The sequence below is a fragment of the Schistocerca serialis genome, chromosome 10 (assembly GCF_023864345.2).
Source record: "Schistocerca serialis cubense isolate TAMUIC-IGC-003099 chromosome 10, iqSchSeri2.2, whole genome shotgun sequence".
Lineage (NCBI taxonomy): Eukaryota > Metazoa > Arthropoda > Insecta > Orthoptera > Acrididae > Schistocerca > Schistocerca serialis.
This window is the reverse complement of record NC_064647.1, coordinates 34,072,224-34,093,051: the sequence shown is the minus strand read 5'-3', so window position 1 is coordinate 34,093,051 and position 20,828 is coordinate 34,072,224. Positions and strand designations below refer to the sequence as shown.

General features: G+C 43.2%; 1 protein-coding gene across 3 annotated transcripts in view; it reads left to right on the top strand.

The window, feature by feature from the left end:
• The window catches only part of LOC126424769 (esterase FE4-like), a 298,792-nt gene extending 281,085 nt beyond the window's left edge, over positions 1–17,707 (top strand). For 2 of the 3 annotated variants that reach the window (XM_050087521.1, XM_050087519.1), the window contains 3 exons: positions 8,610–8,742; positions 13,828–13,957; positions 17,210–17,707. In XM_050087521.1, the coding sequence (XP_049943478.1) occupies positions 8,610–8,742; positions 13,828–13,957; positions 17,210–17,308 (362 nt within the window). In that variant the 3' untranslated portion in view covers positions 17,309–17,707. The remainder of the gene's footprint in view (positions 1–8,609; positions 8,743–13,827; positions 13,958–17,209) is intronic. The other variant, XM_050087520.1, reaches the window with a different exon arrangement.
• The last annotated feature ends 3,121 nt before the right edge of the window (positions 17,708–20,828 follow it).

Sequence of the window (20,828 nt, the reverse complement as noted above, 5' to 3'; positions counted from 1 at the left end):
AATCTGCCAGGAAGTTTCATATCAGCGCACACTCTGCTGCAGAGTGAAAATCTCATTCTGGAAACATCCCCCAGGCTGTGGCTAAGCCATGTCTCCGCAGTATCCTTTCTTTCAGGAGTGCTAGTTCTACAAGTTTCGCAGGAGAGCTTCTGTAGTGTTTGGAAGGTAGGAGACGAGATACTGGCAGAAGTAAAGCTGTGAGTACCGGGCGTGAGTCGTGCTTCGGTAGCTCAGATGTAGAGCACTTTCCCGCGAAAGGCACAGGTCCCGCTTTCGAGTCTCGGTCGGGCACACAGTTTTAATCTGCCAGGAAGTTTCATATCAGCGCACACTCCGCTGCAGAGTGAAAATCTCATTCTTCATAACCAAATGTTTGCACTCTGGATGTCTTAATCAAATGTCAGCACTTAACCTATTGTTCTGTTAAGCGGCTTTCCATGTCACCTCCATCACCTTAAAATTTTGTGCCGCCTTTGAAACCATATTAAGTTATTAGATATGTTCTCCCACCATTTTCTGGGACACTTTTCGAATTCCACACGATTTTCAACGCTATTTCTGGCGCACTCTTCTTTGCCCCCTCCCCCCCCCCCCCACCCTCTTAAACTATTGTAGGTACCGCGTTTTACATAAAGATTATGCAAATTAACCTAGTGTTGTGCACTTAACCTGCTGCTCTGCTCCATTTCACCCACCCACCCACACCCTCCCCTTGAGTATTGTACCATTAACACCATGTTGATACAAAAAATTTATGGAAATTATTTAAATCGATATCCTTCATATGTATGGGGTTGCTTTTTTTTAATTCCCAGCATCTTATTGATAGGCGAAATCGATGGAATATAGTTTTAACAAAAGATGGCTAGTAAAAAACGCATCTCACCACCTGATGCCCAACACTGATGCTGCTGACTCCGCACACACTGCCAGAAGTCGGGAAGCAACAGCAGCCCCCACAAAGTGACAAATGCTGCCCTCACACTGCTATCGCCTACAGCCAGCAGGTGAAAGTCACGTCTATTTTCAGATATACAGTTAAAGTTCTTCTAGTGCTATACTAACGTCACATATCCAAGTAAATGAGAGCCAAACCTTCTGGGCTGCATGCAGATGTTTGCCATCGCTGTTTCAAGAACTGTGGATGCTGATGTCACAGGTCGCTCTATAGAAATCTGTTCCAGTGCTTCCCAGACTAGCACAGGCTGCATTGTTCCTACAGATCCTAATGGGACATGTGAGCTTTGTCTAGCCGTGCACGCATGTATACCTGCCCAGCTTGACTGATGCATCACTGTGAGATGTTTGAGTGGTGGCTCACCATTTAAAAGGTTATGTTATATGGACGTCACATGCCTGTGTAAATTAAGAGCCAAGCTGACATCTCAAAAATTGTAAAGTACAGCAGAAATAGATAACGATCGCTTTTGTTGAAGCTTTGTGATGTCCCATCTTGTCTGAGTGGAAACTCTTTTCCTAACAGGGCCTGTTCAGGAAAATAGCCCACAATAACACCCATTGCATTCTTCCTGATGGTCCTAACGAGGCACCCCATCCAATCACGTGTTACCCTTCCCGGAAAATCCTGCTTTCAACAAAAACCTCCAAAACGCAAACGCTATCACTGCTATATAGAGGCTCTTATGCCCCCTCACAAAGGATGTCTTGTGAATGAAACCCACCAAATTACTGATGCTGCCGGTGTGCAAGCACTCCCGCCTTTTTTTATGCAGACAAGACTTTCAGCAGCAAAAAACTATTTTGTACAAATCGCCATATTGCACTGACAGTTAAACTCTGCAAAAGTGATCTACAGATCGTCAAATACAACGCACGTCATGCTGTGCAGCGCGTGACAGAGGAGACTACCACCGTAAACGTCGCCCATGACAGCAGATGCGGAAGAGCGTGTCAACCAGGGAGAGAGACCAGCCGGTCATGGACGACCCCACATCCCTGGAGAATGCTATCAATATGCCCAGTACAAACATTTGTTGTACTGAATCTTCTCAAATTTCCACAGAGTGTACATGTGATCCATGCGGTCTCAGAGGCAGCTCAACGCACACTGCGTATTAGTTCACAATTCACCCACACAGGGGGCAGCCATGAGCCAAATTGTCATAAGCCATAAGCTTTCTCGAATTCTCTGATCCAATGTACAAAGGATGGGCAAGCCCCATCTCGGAACAAAGACATTACTCTTTCTGGTCCTGACCTGCCTGCTTGCTTGCTTTTCTACACCCATCTCCAGACTATGGTGTTACAAGAACATACGTATTTTCGCATGGTTTGCCACAATATCATACCATTTTGTCGATACTTCTCGATATCAAACAAATACCAATATCACATGCATAACAGTATCACCAGTGCAATGTAATTCCGTAGATATAGACTGGAAATTATTTCTCAAGAAATCTGAAGCTTTGGCGATGTGGAGCGCGCTGTAAACCACTGAGTAACTACGAAGTTAGCCCGTCTCGGAAGACCTTTACGTCAAAACTAGAAAAAAAAGATACAGGAAACAGATAATTCTACTCGTGAATACCGATGACAGTGATGTAACAAATTCCAAATTATCACTATAATTTATGAAGTCATCTACGATGTTTCTCATGTCTAGAGAATCAGCAAACATATCATCCACCTGTCCTTGACCTGCTAGATACATACACCAGAATGGCTGCTCCCTCAGCTAAATAAACGTGTGAAATGTGCAGAAGCAGTCAACCAGACAATTTACATGGAAGGGAATAATGGTCCAGTGCAAACACACGCCCATTTTGAATCTTCTCAAATTTCCACGCGATCATGAAATCTGTCTAACACATGCTAAGTATTAGTTCGCTATTCAGCCATCTAGAGGACGACACGGTTAAGTCAGCTACATTCCTGCATCCCAACAGGCCTTTCCTTTCGACGGATCCTGCCGTTAATAGGAAACGTGAATCATTCCCACCACAGGCCACTGCCGGCATGCCACACACCCCTATACAGAATTATCCTACGAAATCGGTCACAAACACATTTGATTGCTATACTTGCAATTAAATGTTACGATCATGGTCACAGTTGAACGACAGTCGACAATGAGCGAACTATCGGAAATACACCCTGCTGACAGCTGTGGCTCTGGAAATATCTGTACCATTCTTATGACCTGAGATATTCCTCCCTTTGCTATCACAGTATTCCACGTCATATCCACACCTTCCTTACAGCTGGACATAGTAATTTCCTTTGTACATGTCAGAACACAAACACACACTGCCTGATGCTCAAGGCAAACCTATCACGCAACCCCTACTACTAAGTATAACATTTTGCCAATAAATGATTACTGACGATACGAAATAATACTGAGAGAAAATCAGCGATGGGTGGACATGTCTCATAAGTTTTTCTTGCGAGTGCTACCACTGTGTCTTAGAAAGAGAGGTGTAATCGTCTTAATAACCGCCAGATGTTAAAAAACCCAATCGCAACAACTACTGTAGGTTACTATCAAAAGCGGTCTTGTTTCTACAGGTGCACACAAGTATCCATGTTAAAAGCTATACTGGCTTTATAAATCGACTTATGACATTACCTCCGAATGAATTGGTTTTTCCAGACAAATACCGTGACACTGAATATAGACGGTGATCTTAGGCGTGTATATTATCAGTCCAGCAGTGCGGTTACACGTCACCGACGGTGCACCCTCATAATAAAATTACCGAACTTTGAAAGTGATTCGGCTGAGGAACGTGGTATGAAACTGGAATTTACAACACCCTCATGCCGCCGCTAGATATTTCTCCAGTATTTGTAACGCATTCTGTCTCGATGCCATCTCAGAGATTCTGCGATATATCCACTGAGTTATAGGCGATGGTTGATTGAGAAGGATCACAAACAGTAGTCGATGGTGTGCTGATTGAGGTCATAATAAATGTGCACTAGCTTTTCAGATCTCTAGTGCTACGCTTTTGGTAGAAATGATGTCTATGATTTTGAATAAAGTCTTACCGTTCAACTACATACCCGTATTGTAGCCGATGGAGAAGTCCTTCTTTAATGGTTACAGCCACAAGTGAATCACATTTCTAGCCTCTCATATCTCGAAACGAGTCACCTTTCTCGAACCTATCTGCTGTAGTAAAATTCCAACATGGTTTTAGGTAGTCCCTAAGCATCTTGCAACTGCCCCTCAGACTATGCGCTACCATCCCTGCAGCTCCGCGCATGTGATCGTTCCAATGTAACTCGGAACTGTTTTACAAATGTGAGATCAAAAGAAATTAATTTTGTAGGTAAACTATTTCTAACAATTCGCGACAAAAATACTTTCGCAGATGTATCAGGATATCTAATATGCACGAGGACTGTTGATACCAACAGCGTCTGCAATTATGGGTCTTATTTTCGACGACGTCCTGAAAACTAATCCCTCCGAATTTTTTGAAGCTTTTCAAACAAATCAAACTTTATTAACATTTACATCTTTATTTCTCATTCTACATATTTATTACTGAACATAGTCAATATGACGGACACATTTCTCCCAACGAGAGGCCAGTTTGTTAATAATGTCACTGCAGAATGTTTGATTCTGTTCAGACAGCCAAAACCTCACCTCTGCTTTGCACGCACTCATCACTCTCAAAATGAAGACCTCGAGCGTGTTTTTTAAGTTTTGCGTACAGAGGAAAGTCGGATGGGGCCAAGTTGGTGCTGCGTGGAGAATGATCGATGACAGTGAACCCAAGACGTCGGATAGTTGCAGCGCTCGTGTGTGGTCTGGCATCCCCATGCTGCGCATGTCGACGAAATCTTCGAGTTCGTAACTCGATTACAGCACGCTGTGTGTCACTCGCCGACATAGTATCGTTACGTGCCGCTATGTTACACACAACAGTTCGTATCCCTCTAGCTGCAGACGGCTGCAGATATGTAGACATGAAAAATAAAAGATGTAAAAAGTTAATAATGTATGTTTTATTTAAAAATCTTTAATAGCTTCCACATAAGAAATTCGAAGGTATTACTTTTCAGTACGCCTTCTTATTTCTCTCTTGTCGTAGCATAGTACAAATAACTCAGATTTTGTTCTCTTTCTGTTGCATAATTCCACCGAAATCAATAATAACGATTGAATAAATCGTGACACAGACTGTTATCTTCATCAAATAACAGTACGTCTTACGTTTTAAACTTTCGTTAGCATTCTTATGGTTCAAATGGCTCTGAGCACTATGGGACTTAACATCAGAGGTCATCAGTCCCCTAGAACTTAGAACTACTCAAACCTACATCTACATCTACATTATTACTTTGCAATTCACATTTAAGTGCTTGGCAGAGGGTTCATCGAACCACAATCATACTATCTCTCTACCATTCCACTCCCGAACAGCACGCGGGAAAAACGATCACCTAAACCTTTCTGTTCGAGCTCTGATTTCGCTTATTTTATTTTGATGATCATTCCTACCTATGTAGGTTGGGCTCAACAAAATATTTTCGCATTCCGAAGAGAAAGTTGGTGACTGAAATTTCGTAAATAGATCTCGCCGCGACGGAAAACGTCTTTGCTTTAATGACATCCATCCGAAATCGCGTATCATATCTGCCACACTCTCTCCCCTATTACGTGATAATACAAAACGAGCTGCCCTTTTTTTTTTTTTTTTGCACCCTTTCGATGTCCTCCGTCAATCCCACCTGGTAATGATCCCACACTGCGCAGCAATATTCTAACAGAGGACTAACGAGTGTAGTGTAAGCTGTCTCTTTAGTGGACTTGTTGCATCTTTTAAGTGTCCTGCCAATGAAACGCAACCTTTGGCTCGCCTTCCCCACAATATTATCTATGTGGTCTTTCCAACTGAAGTTGTTCGTAATTTTTACACCCAGGTACTTAGTTGAATTGACAGCCTTGAGAATTGTACTATTTATCGAGTAATCGAATTCCAACGGATTTCTTTTGGAACTCATGTGGATCATCTCACACTGGTTATTTAGCGCCAACTGCCACCTGCCACACCATTCAGCAATCTTTTCTAAATCGCGTTGCAACTGGTACTGGTCTTCGGATGACCTTACTAGACGGTAAATTACAGCATCATCTGCGAACAACCTAAGAGAATTGCTCAGATTGTCACCCAGGTCATTTATATAGATCAGGAACAGCAGAGGTCCCAGGACTCTTCCCTGGGGAACACCTGATATCACTTCAATTTTACTCGATGATTTCCCGTCTATTATTACGAACTGCGACCTTCCTGACAGGAAATCACCAATCCAGTCGCACAACTGAGACGATACCCCATAGGCCCGCAGCTTGATTAGAAGTCGCTTGTGAGGAACGGTGTCAAAAGCTTTCCGGAAATCTAGAAATACGGAATCAACTTGAAATCCCCTGTCGATTGCGGCCATTACTTCGTGCGAATAAAGAGCTAGCTGCGTTGCACAAGAACGATGTTTTCTGAAACCATGCTGATTACGTATCAATAGATCGTCCCCTTCGAGGTAATTCATAATCTTTGAATACATTATATGCTCCAAAACCCTACTGCAAACCCACGTCAATGAAATAGGTCTGTAGTTCGATGAATTACTCCTACTACCCACTAAACACTGGTGCGACCTGCGCAATTTTCCAGTCAGCAGGTACAGATCTATCGGTGAGCGAGCGGTTGTATATGATTGCTAAGTAGGGAGCTATTGTATCAACGTAATCTGAAAGGAGCCTAATCGGTATACAATCTGGACCTGAAGACTTGACCGTATCAAGCGATTTGAGTTGCTTCGCAACCCCTAAGGTATCTACTTCTAGGAAACTCATGCTAGCAGCTGTTCGTGTTTCTAATTCTGGAATATTCCATTCGTCTTCCCTGGTGGGCATTGAGTCAAACAGAGATGGCGTGTACAGGTACAGCAGCTTCAACACGATACCACAGTTGTGACGAGCCAGTTGCTCGGCCACCATTGACCAGACGTTTTCAATTGGTGAGAGATCTGGAGAATATTCTGGCCAGGGCAGCAGTCGAACATTTTCTGTATCCAGAAAGGCCATACATAACCTGCAATATGCGGTCGTGCATTAACCTGCAGGAATGTAAGGTTTCGCTGGGATCGAATGAAGGGTATAGCCACGGGTCGTAACACATCTGAAATGTTACGTCTCCGGTTCAAAGTGCCGTCAATGCGAAAATGATGTGACGGAGACGTGTAATCAATGGCATCCCATACTATCACGCCGGGTGATAGGCCAGTATGGCGCTTCCGATGTGCGTTCACCGCGATGTCGCCAAACACGGATGCGACCATCATGATGCTGTAAACAGAACCTGGATTCATCCGAAAAAATGACGTTTTGCCATTCGTGCACCCACGTTCGTCGCTCCTGTCAGTGATGCAGTGTCAAGGGAAACCGCAGCCACGGTCTCCGAGCTGAAATCAAACGTCGTCGAACTGTTCGCGCAGATGGTTGTTGTCTTGCAAACGTCCCCATCTGTTGACTCAGGGATCGAGACGTGGCTGCACGATCCGTTACAGCCATGCGTATAAGATACCTGTCATCTCGACTGCTTGTGATACGAGGCCGTTTGGATCCAGCACGGCATTGCGTATTACCCTCCTGAACCCACCGATTCCATATTCTGCTTACAGTCATTGGATCTCGACCAACGCGAGCGGCAATGTCGCGATACGATAAACCGCAATCGCGATAGGCTACAATCCGACCTTTATCAAAGTCGGAAATGTGAAGGTACGCATTTCTCCTCCTTACATGAAGCATCACAACAACGTTTCAACAGGCAATGCCGGTCAACTGCTGTTTGTGTATGAGAAATCGGTTGGAAACTTTCTTCATGTCAGCGGTTGTAGGTGTCGCCACTGGCACCAACCTTGTATGAATGCTCTGAAAAGCTAATCATTTGCATATCACAGCATCTTCTTCCTGTCGGTTAAATTTCGCGTCTATAGGACGTCATCTTCGTGCTGTAGCAATTTTAATGTCCAGTAGTGTAGATATGAAAAATAAAGGATGTAAAATGTTAGTAATGTATGTTTTATTTAAAAATCTTTTACAGCTTTCACATAAGAAATTCGGAGGTATTACTTTTCAGTGCGTCCTCTTATTTCTGTCTTGTCGTAGCATAGTACAAATATCTCAGATTTTATTCTCTTGCTGTTGCATAATTCCATCGAAATCGATAATAACGATTGAATAAATCGTGACACAGACTGTTATCTACAGCAAATACCAGTCCGTCTTACGTTTTAAGCTTTCGTTAGCATTTTTACAAACACAAACCATACAATTCTTTTACAGTATCTTTCTCTTACGTTTTACTCTTTAAAGGAGTTTTTTTCATAAATTCTTTTCTTGTCATGTCCGACTGCTGGATCCTACTCTCGTGTAGTTTTTAAAATAAAATATCGGTCGATAATTCCCGATTTTCTGCAAATTGGATCTGGCACCACTATTCCAGACTGACAATTTCAGTCTCCAGAACGCTTCCCCTCGATTACGCCTTTCCTACCGTGAGATGCAGCACTTTAAGGAGAACCGTGCTCGTTGCAATGCCAAGTGCTGTTGCTGTACCATGTTTCAGGCGCTGGTCATGGACAAGACTTTCCGTATTTCTGCCGCGGCACCATTTACGGAGATCCACCGCCAAAAGATACCTTCGAAGGGAAACTCGCCGATCAACTGACGCGCCTCTGGACCAACTTCGCTAAAACAAGGTGAGTGCCAAGTATTCTCCAACGTGTGATGTACGGGGCTCGTACAGCGATATGAAGAATTCAAGTTCTGAGTCCCTATAAGATTCTGTGCCAAATTTGTGGATGGGCTAGTCCCTATTTTAACCATAATGTACCAAAGAGGCCCCGAACAAAACTGCGTGGTCTGTGGAAGAAAGGGCTGGACGCACATGTCTACAAGAAAGCTGGCAGAAATGATACACAAAAGTACTGTGCAGTGTCCTTGTCATCCGCTTGTTGCTGAATTTTACAACATATTCTGAGTTCAAAGTAATAAGGTGTGAAACTAAATGGTTCCAGAGACCTTTCCACGTCTCAAACAACGTTTGCATATATGCAGATGGAAGTGAAAAATGAAAATTTGTACCAAAAGTTGGTGATTTTCCTAAATCGATTAAAGGAAATGCCGGATTGGGATTCGAACCCGGGTGTCCTGGGCTACCATTGTGGCAACCTGACAAATTGGCTTTGCACAATTGTGCAAACAACTTTATCACACACCCCTCCGCAGACCAAATTTCTGTTCGCACCTCAGCACACTGGTGTTCCCTCGAAACTGGAACAGCATTGCAGAGGCTCTCCAACTGTACTGGAATAGCACTTCAGCATGGAATAAAACGACAGAGCCCGCCTGAAACCCAGAAATAAGTGCTTTCATCAAATGAAGTGCCTTTCCAATACAGCTGGAGAGCTCCAGCAATGTTGTCAGAATTTAGGGAGAATACCAGTGGGCTGAGGGGTGGATGGGAATCTGGATTGAGGAAGGAGGCGTACTGGAGTAGTCGGTGCAGTTGTGCAAAGCCACTGTGCCAGGGTGGCGTAGTGGTTAGCGCACCTTTCTATTGAGAAGGAGACCCTGGTTCGAATACTGCTCTTCGTAAAAATTTCCATTCGTCGCTTCAGTCTTCATATATACATAGCAATGAGGTATCTCGAGCAGAATAACATCCATCATGCCAACCAGCATGAATTCTGAAAACACTGATCATGTGAAGCTCAATTCACACATTTCTCAAGTGACATCCTGAAAGCGAAGGTTCAGTGCAGTCAGGTATGTGTACTATTTGTTGATTTCCGACAATTGTTTGAATCCGTATCCCACCTCTTATGGAAAGTGCGACTGTATGGAACTTCAAGCGAAATTTGTGACTTGATCGAGGATTTCTTGACAGGGAGGACGCAGAATCTCGCGGCTGGAGATTCATCGACAGATGTAGAAGTATATGTGAGTGTGCCTCATTGAAGTGTGTTGGGTTTATTGCTGCTCACACTATATGTCAATGATCTTGAAGACATTTTAATAGTAACCTCAGACATTTCTCAATTATTAGCAACTAGCTTTAACTGACCCGATATGCAAAATTATGCATTTCACAAAATGAGAAACGTAGTATCATATGTAACAAAAGAGATTCCTGTTGCTTAATGTCTGGAATTTTTGAGACTCCAAGGCTCTCTTAGCTACAAAGAAATAGTTTTAAAGTGGACGAAGAGTTCTATAGATATGATGATTATAAAGAATCCGCCTCGATTTGTAATTGAGGCGGATTCTTTATAATCATTAAATAATTCACGATTGCTGAGGGCTGCAATGTTAAAGGTTCCCTATAGATATCATTTTTATGGCCTTTTTATTACAACTGGCTAAAATACAAAGGGCGTTCAAAAAGTTTCGCACAGTTGTCTCTACATTTTTTTATTTTTTGCAGGAGGAGAATGAAATTTCTTGTGAACATACTTTGAACATTTAGCTATGCATTGAGCGTCCTCAATATAGCCTCCGTCATCTGTGACGCATCTGGCCCAACGTTCTTTCCATGGTGTAAATGCACTTTCGTAAAATTCTGGGGATAGACTTTACACCATCGCTTGACACAGGAAATAAGGTCTTTTTTCAGTCCGGAACCGCGCTGCTGCTACGGTCGCAAGTTCGAAACCTGCCTCGGGCATGGATGTGTTATGTCCTTAGGTTGGTTAGGTTTAAATAGTTCTAAGTCTAGGGGACTGATGGCCTCAGATGTTAAGTCCCATAGTGCTTAGAGTCAAGGTCTTTCTCACCACCAAATATTTACCGCGCAGATGGGCCTTCAGACGACCGTCTGTCATTTTGGATGATTTGATCAATGGTCTCCTTATTCACATCACTCACTGCCGTCGATGGTCTACCGCATCGTGGATTGTCCAGTAGAGATAAATCACCATCTTTAAACATCTGTAACCACTGCTGGATACTGCTGCGATCCACTGTGTCCTCCCCATAAACAGGGAGCAACTTCCTGTGAATCTATGTGGCAGAGTCATCGCCGGTCTTGTAGAGGAACTCCATCACCGTTTTCGCAACCTGACTTCTACTTCACGGTCCATTATGGTTCACCTGTAAATAAAAGAAAATACTTTTATATACCAACTTATAGCTAAATGTTCCAAGTATGTTCACAAAAGTTTCATTCTCCTCCCGCGAAAAATAAAAATCTAGAGACGACTGTGCCAAACTTTTTGAACGCCATTTGTACTTATGGTTGTACAATAATTTGAAATTTTTCCAACGGGGCCAGAAAATACCCCAGGTACATGATATGTGATTTTCAATGCTATATTTCAATTCCATTATGAAAATAAAAGCTTGGAATCAATGGACCTTATCAACCAACATTTATACCTCCTTTATTGTAACCAACTCGTAGAAAATACACACATGTGCATGATTGGAACAGTTGCATCATCAGAAATTACATTTTGTAGAAGTAAGAGGTGCTATTACACTTTATTGATAATGGATTATGGTATACGCTTTTGAAAGGGCTCACAGACTCTGGTAAGTTGCAGTAGATGGGCATAAGAGTGATACTAATAATGAATCAATTTTTGGAAATGGGGATGAGAGTGACACTGGTGTAGATATGATAGAGGAGGAGAGACAGGCTGGAAACGAGAGGAATGTTAATGAATGCGAAGAAGATGATAATGGTATTGGGGAAACTAGTGCGACTACTCTTTTATCTACAAGTGGATAGATAACATATGGCAATACCACATGATGTGTGTAAGTAGGCTACCAGTATTGTAACACATGAAACTGCACATATTCTCCCTCTCCTTTGACCACAAATACAGACAAGGACAGAGTGTCTCATATTTTCTATCACCAATCACATGCAAAGTGTAATAATAATGCATACCAATAATCATGCAGAAAACAGAAAAGCTCCACACCCGTATCTTGAATGTTGGATAGAACGTGGCTCCAAAGAACTACAGGTATTCTTTGGTCTATTAATAATAGCTGATTTACATGGGGCACGTGGGAAAACTTTGAACGAACGTCAGTCATATGAGTATGGATTACCTGCTTCTCGAGTCAGAATGAGCTTCTTATGATTTCGTCCTGTAGAGGACAGTTTAGAGATGGCGATGTCGGTCGGCTGTTCGCATGCTACTCTCGTGAGCATGTGTGGAAGGTGGCTGAAGGACGATGAAACCACGAGTAGGCGGCAAGGGGTTGAGCTACCACACCTCACCACTGAACCTGTAGGTTCGGTTGGGTTGTTTGAGGGAAAAGACCAAACTGCGAGGTCATGGGTCTCATCGGATTAGGGAAGGACTTGGAAGGAAGCCGGCCGTGCCCTTTCAAAGGAACCATCCCGGTATTTGCCTGGAGCGATTTAGGGAAATCACGGAAAACCTAAATCAGGATGGCCGGACGCGGGATTGAACCGTCGTCCTCCCGAATGCGAGTCCAGTGTGCTAACGACTGCGCCACCTCGCTCGGTATGAACCTGTAGCTCCGAGGATTGTGCCCCCTCTACATTCCGATGTGCTGCAGGATGAGACAGTGTTGCCAGCTCCCCGTTTTCATACATGATTTCTCAAAACACACCCCATCTAATTTTGCGTGATAAGCTTTTTTCTTGAGACTTCATGACATTTCGCTTGCTGACCTCCAAGTACGCCATGTTTTCTTCGCCCTGTATATGTTAGTGACGTCTGGCGCTAGAGAGAATCCCATGCCGATTTCATTATTTGTTCGCAGAGCTATCCACCACAATGTAAGTAGGTGGTGGTGACGGAATGTAGAAACAGTTTCACTGTCACTCTGTCAAAGTGACTGTGTACTAATACCCTGGAATTTCCCTGTGGTAGCCCTGTGAAGAAAAATGTGGTCTTGAAGCTAAATAGGAGATTTGTCCAGACGTACACTATGTGATCAAAAGTATCCGGATACCTGGCTGAAAATGACTTACTAGTTCGTGGCGCCCTCCATCGGTAACGCTGGAATATGGTGTTGGCCCACCCTTAGCCTCGATGACAGCTTCCACTCTCGCAGGCATACGTTCAGTCAGGTGCTGGAAGGTTTCTTGAGGAATGACAGCCCATTCTTCACCGAGTGCTGCAATGAGGAGAGGTAAGGATGTGAATCGGTGAGTGACAGCCCATTCTTCACCGAGTGCTGCAATTAGGAGAGGTATCGAAGTAAGTCGGTGAGGACTGGCACGAAGTCGGCGTTCCAAAACATCCCAAAGGTTTCTACAGGATTCAGGTCAGGTCTCTGTGCAGGTCAGTCCATTACAGGGTTGTTATTACCGTGTAACCACTCCGCCATAGGCCTTGCATTATGAACAGGTGCTCGATCGTGTTGAAAGACGCAATCACCATGTCCAAATTGCTCTTTAAGAGTGGGAAGCAAGAAGGTGCTTCAAACATTAATGAAGGCCAATGCTGTGATAGTGCCACACAAAACAACAAGGTGTTCAAGCCCCTTCCGTGAAAACCACCACCACACTATAACGCCACCGTCTCCAAATTTTACTTTTGGCACTGCACACGCTGGAAGATGACGTTCACTGGGCATTCGCCATCGGATCGCCTCATTGTACCGTGATTCGCCACTCCACGCAACGTTTCTCCACTTTTCAATCGTCCTGTGTTTACGCTCCTTACACCAAGCGAAGCGTCGTTTGGCATTTACCGGCGTGATGAGTGGCTTATGAGCAGCCTCTCGACCATGAAATCCAAATTTTCTCCCCTCTCGCCTAAATGTCATAGTACTTGCAGTGCATCCTGTTGCAGTCTGGAATTCCTGTGTGATGGTCTGCGGATCTCCAGGCGGGGACTACTCAAGAGGATGTCGTTATCAGGAGAAAGAAAACTGGCGTTCTACGGATCGGAGCGTGGAATGTCAGATCCCTTAATCGAGCAGGTAGGTTAGAAAATTTAAAAACGGAAATAGATAGGTTAAAGTTAGATATAGTGGGAATTAGTGAAGTTCGGTGGCAGGAGGAACAAGACTTCTGGTCAGGTGACTACAGGGTTATAAACACAAAATCAAAAAGGGGTACTGCAGGAGTAGGTTTAATAATGAATAGGAAAATAGGAATGCGGGTAAACTACTACAAAAAGCATAGTGAACTCATTATTGTGGCAAAGATAGATACGAAGCCCACGCCTACTACAGTAATACAAGTTTATATGCCAACTAGCTCTGCAGATGGCGAAGAAATTGAAGAAATGTATGATGAAATAAAAGAAATTATTCAGATAGTGAAGGGTGACGAAAATTTAATAGTCATGGGTGACTGGAATTCGGTAGTAGGAAAAGGGAGAGAAGGAAATGTAGTAGAAAGCCGCCTGGTAGAATTTTGCACAGAGCATAAGTTAATCATAGCTAACACTTGGTTCAAGAATCATGAAAGAAGGTTGTATGTATGGAAGAATCCTGGAGATACTAAAAGGTATCAGATAGACTACATAATGGTAAGACAGAGATTTAGGAACCAGGTTTTAAATTGTAAGACATTTCCAGGAGCAGATGTGGACGCTCACTACAATCTATTGGTTATGATCTGTAGATTAAAACTGAAGAAACTGCAAAAAGGTGGGAATCTATGGAGATGGGACAGGGATAAACTGACTAAACCAGAGGTTGTACAGAGTTTCAGGGAGAGCATAAGGGAACAATTCACAGGAATGTGGGAAAGAAATACAATAGAAGAAGAATGTGTAGCTCTGAGGGATGAAGTAGTGAAGGCAGCAGACGATCAAGTAGGTAAAAAGACGAGGGCTAGTAGAAATCCTTGGGTAACAGAAGATATATTGAATTTAATTGATGAACGGAGAAAATATAAAAATGCAGTAAGTGAAGCAGGCAAAAAGGAATACAAACGACTCAAAAAGGAGATCGACAGGAAGTGCAAAATTGCTAAGCAGGGATGGCTAGAGGACAAATGTAAGGATGTAGAGGCTTATCTCACTAGGGGTAAGATAGATACTGCCTACAGGAAAATTAAAGAGACCTTTGGAGATAAGAGAACCCCTTGCATGAACATCAAGAGCTCAGATGGAAACCCAGTTCTAAGCAAAGAATGGAAAGCAGAAGGGTGGAAGGGGTATATAGAGGGTCAATACAAGGGCGATGTACTTGAGGACAATATTATGGAAATGGAAGAGGATGTAGATGAAGATGAAATGGGAGACACGATACTGCGTGAAGAGTTTGAGAGAGCACTGAAAGACCTGAGTCGAAACAAGGCCCCCGGAGTAGACAATATTCCATTGGAACTACTGACGGCCGTGGGAGAGCCAGTCCTGACAAAACTCTACCATCTGGTGAGAAAGATGTATGAAACAGGCAAAATACCCTCAGACTTCAAGAAGAATGTAATAATTCCAATCCCAAAGAAAACAGGTGTTGACAGATGTGATAATTACCGAACTATCAGTTTCATAAGACACAGCTGCAAAATACTAACGCGAATTATTTACAGACGAATGGAAAAACTAGTAGAAGCCGACCTCGGGGAAGGTCAGTTTGGATTCCGTAGAAATGTTGGAACACGTGAGGCAATACTGACCCTACGACTTATCTTAGAAGCTAGATTAAGGAAGGGCAAACCTACGTTTCTAGCATTTATAGACTTAGAGGAAGCTTTTGACAATGTTGACTGGAATACTCTCTTTCAAATTCTCAAGGTGGCAGGGGTAAAATACAGGGAGCGAAAGGCTATTTACAATTTGTACAGAAACCAGATGGCAGTTATAAGAGTTGAGGGGCATGAAAGGGAAGCAGTGGTTGGGAAGGGAGTGAGACAGAGTTGTGGCCTCTCCCCGATGTTATTCAATCTGTATATTGAGCAAGCAGTGAAGGAAACAAAAGAAAAGTTCGGAGTAGGTATTAAAATCCATGGAGAAGAAATAAAAACTTTGAGGTTCGCCGATGACATTGTAATTCTGTCAAAGACAGCAAAGGACTTGGAAGAGCAGTTGAACGGAATGGATAGTGTCTTGAAAAGAGGATATAAGATGAACATCAACAAAAGCAAAAGAGGATAATGGAACGTAGTGGAATTAAGTCGGGTGATGCTGAGGGAATTAGATTAGTTAATGAGACACTTAAAGTAGTAAAGGAGTTTTGCTATTTGGGGAGCAAAATAACTGATGATGGTCGAAGTAGAGAGGATATAAAATGTAGACTGGCAATGGCAAGGAAAGCGTTTCTGAAGAAAAGAAATTTGTTATCGAGTATAGATTTAAGTGTCAGGAAGTCATTTTTGAAAGCATTTGTATGGAGTGTAGCTACGTATGGAAGTGAAACATGGGCGATAAATAGTTTGGACAAGAAAAGAATAGAAGCTTTCGAAATGTGGTGCTACAGAAGAATGCTGAAGATTTGATGGGTAGATCACATAACTAATGAGGAAGTATTGAATAGGATTGGGGGGAAGAGAAGTTTGTGGCACAACTTGACTAGAAGAAGGGATCATTTGTTAGGACATGTTCTGAGGCATCAAGGGATCACCAATTTAGTATTGGAGGGCAGCGTGGAGGGTAAAAATCGGAGAGGGAGACCAAGAGATGAATACACTAAGCAGATTCAGAAGGATGTAGGTTGCGGTAGGTACTGGGTGATGAAGAAGCTTGCACGGGATAGAGTAGCATGGAGAGCTCCATCAAACCAGTCTCAGGACTGAAGACCACAACAACAACAACGGTCTGGATAGATGTCTGCGTATTACACATTACGACCCTCTTCAACTGTCGGCGGTCTCTGTCAGTGAACAGACGATGTGGGCCTGTACGCTCTTGTGATGTGCATGTCCCTTCACGTTTCCGCTTCACTATCACTTCGTAAACAGTGGACATAGCGATGTTTAGGAGTGTGGAAATCTCGCATACTGACGTATGACACAAGTGATATCCAATCACCTGATCACGTTCGAAGTCTGTGAGTTACGCAGAATGCCCCTTTCTGCTCTCTCGCCCATATGGAGTACCTGGCAGTAAGTGGCAGCACAGTGCACGTAATATGAGAAACGTATGTTTTTTGGGGTGTCTGGAACTTTTGATCACATAGTGTATCTCTTGAAGCACTTTCACATTTTAACTATATAACTATATTTTGTAGAGTTATATGTTATTTGCTGTTTCTGAGGTACCTTTCATTCTGTTTGTGCAGCCAAGTAGCAGACCCCGAGGTGGAGGTGTCATGGCCGCCTTTCACGGAGAAGGATCAATGCTTCCTGCACATCACCAGCGGCGGGCTGAACATAGCTAGGCGGCCGTTCGAGGAGCGGGTGGCCTTCTGGGACAAACTATACGACCGATACGACAGCTAGCAGCAGTTTACAATCCAGCTGCATCAGAAGAAACCGCGGAAACCTTCTCATGGCATGGACATTACCCACGTTTCGTTTGTAACGACAGAAGCTTCTGGTTGAAATACACCTATCTCTAGGAAATGCAATGAGTATTTTATCAACAACGGTAATGTGAAATTCCGGCAGTACACACCTAATATATGTGTAACTATACCTGTTCTGTCTATGTAATGTGATTGTACAGAACTTCAGACATTTACGTTATGCTGTTATTCTATTTACCCTGTGCATTGGGCAAATATGCAATGGAGTGGAGCTATTCGGATAGAGCTTGGAGCTATTTCAGTAAGATTAAATATGGGGAGATATGCAATTAAATTACATTTATATTTAGCTGAAAACAATTGTAATTTCAATTTAATACATATTACGGCACAGTAATAATTCACATTAATAGAAATTTACCTTCACATAATGCTCCTGTTCTTGTATAAATCACATGCAGTGACCACTGAGTAATTACTTGTGGCTCCTCGCACCGATACAGTGTTCATAGTACCATGTGGCACGCTTTTGGCGTCGTATCCACATCTACAACACTTGACAATTTTCTATAGTCCAATCCACATTTACATTCCATCGCCACTCCTTCAGAATCATTTATGGGTACAGCATTGTCGAAAATATATAAATCGGTGTCTAATTCTTTTCTTTTAATTTCGGTAGCAGGTTTGTTGAATAGGCTTACACTGGCTCTCTTTCTAATACCAATACCTTTCTTTCCCGTCACCATTAGGCTCAGAAGCTCTCTTTTCTGCTTCTTTCTGCATCGATGACTCTTGTTTTTCCCTTATTAGAGCAAACGTTTCTGGAGATATGTGGCGAGTGTTTGGTACAACTTTGGAGATTTGCCTTACAGACTGCTTCTGTGGAGAAGGAAGGACGTCCGGAGAGGAGAATCCTGGGGTAGCTGTTGTCGGCTTACCGCTGTTGCGCCATATTCTGTGGTTGTTTTCAGTGGTTACATAAGGGCTTCACAAGGAAAAAACCGACAATCCTCAGATGCATCCTAACGCAGATACAACTGAGGATTGTCAGTTTCCTTCTCACATCCCTGTGCAGGAAAATCACTTACAGCCAATCTGACGCAGTTTACATCCATACTTCGCCGAAAAGGCGACTGAAATGAATGTTGTCTCAGAGTATTGTGTCTTGAAAATAGATCTGTCTAAGGGCTGTAGTATATGGGTAGTGTGTGTCAGAACATTTGGATCTTACTCTCCTGGAAAAATGCCAACGCTGCAAGTGAAAAATGTGAGAGGTGGCCATCCAAAATAAGAAGTAATTTTTGTGGCACTCTAATTTCTTAAAGACTCTCATCCATTTCAAAATAGTTCTTCATTTACCCATCAGTTTTACTTATGGATGAAATAGGTCTATTGGGCAAGTTAACAGTCATTTCTGACGTGTGTCTTTTTCCCTTAAAGATAAGAAGCGGTAGCAGATATGCTCCTGCTGCTTTGAAACTAACGAAAGCAGTAAAGTTCTCAACTCTTTTAACGCTGGTCAAAGAAAGGATCTGTTTTGTTACTTACCCAGCAACGACCTTCGGAGGTCTGTTTTACAATGGCAACATTGTTTCGCCCACGTTATACAGATGTGTTGATTTATCATGGAGAGTTCGAAGGCTGCAATAATTACATGTTTCTCTGTCAGTCCAAATACGATGGGTTGTTCACTAAGTAATACAATACATTCCTTTCTCGGCCATTTTCGCTTGAAAATCTGCCAAATTTGTTGCGGGACATCGTGAAGTTACACTACTGGTCATTAAAATTTGCTAAACCACGAAGATGACTTGCTACAGAAGCGAAATTTAACCGACAGAAAGAAGATGCTGTGATATGCAAATGATTAGCTTTTCAGAGCATTCACACTAGGTTGGCGACGATGGCGACACCTACAACGTGCTGACATGAGGAAAGTTTCCAACCGATTCCTCATACACAAATAGCAGTTGACCGGCGTTGCCTGGAGAAACGTTGTTGTGATGCCTCTTGTAAGGAGGAGAAATGCGTACCATCACGTTTCCGACTTTGATAAAGGTCGGATTGTAGCCTATCACGATTGCGGTTTATCGTATCGCGACATTGCTGCTCGCGTTGGTCGAGATTCAATGACTGTTAGCAGAATATGGAATCGGTGGGTTCAGGAGGGTAATAAGGAACGCCGTGCTGGATCGCAACGGCCTCGCATCACTAGCAGTCGAAATGACAGGCATCTTATCCGCACGGCTGTAACGGATTGTGCAGCCACGTCTCGATCCCTAAGCCAACAGATGGGGTCGTTTGCAAGACAACAACCTTCTGCACGAACAGATCGACGACGTTTGCAGCAGCATGGACTATCAGCTCGGAGCCCGAGGCTGCGGTTACCCTTAACGCTGCATCACAAACAGAAGCGCCTGCGATTGTGTACTCAACGACGAACCTGGGTGCACGAATGGGAAAACGTATTTTTTTCGGATGAATCCAGGTTCTGTTTGCAGCAACATTATGGTCCCATCCGTGTTTGGCGACATCGCGGTGAACGCACATTGGAAGCGTGTATTCGTCATCGCCATACTGGCGTATCACCCGGCGTGATAGTATGGGGTGCCATTGGTTACTGGTCTCGGTCACCTCTTGTTGGCATTGACGGCACTTTGAACAGTGGACGTTACATTTCAGATGTGTTACGACCCGTGGCTATACCTTTCATTCGATCCCTGCGATACCCTACATTTCATCAGGATAATGCACGACCGCATGTTTCAGGTCCTGTACGGGCCTTTCTGGATACAGAAAATGTTCGACTGCTGCCCTGGCCAGCACATTCTGCAGATCTCTCACCAATTGAAAACGTCTGGTCAATTGTGGCAGTGCAATTGGCTCTTCACAATACGCCAGCCACTAATCTTGATGAACTGTGGTATCGTGTTGAAGCTGCATGGGCAGCTGTACCTTTATACGCCATCCAAGCTCTGCTTGACTCAATGCCCAGGCGTATCATGGCCGTTATTACGGCCAGAGTTGGTTGTTCTGGGTACTGATTTCTCAGGATCTATGCACCCAAATTCGTGAAAATGTATTCACATGTCAGTTCTAGTATAATATATTTGTCCAATGAATACACGTTTATCATCTGCATTTCTTCTTGGTATAGCAATTTTATTCACACGTCATGTTCTGTAGGACCAAATTTAGGAGCAAATCTCAAGAGTATGTAATGTGTGATTAGATGATATTACAACATAAAGGTAATAACAGATAAAAATATTTGTGAACCGGAAAAAAATCAAGCCATAAGTATAAGTACGCGCAATCAAGAATACAACAAGAATCAGCTTAATTTTTCAAGGAACTCCTCGACAGAATAGGAGTGACCCATGAGGAAACTCTTCAGTTTCGATTTGAAAGCACGTGCATTACTGATAAG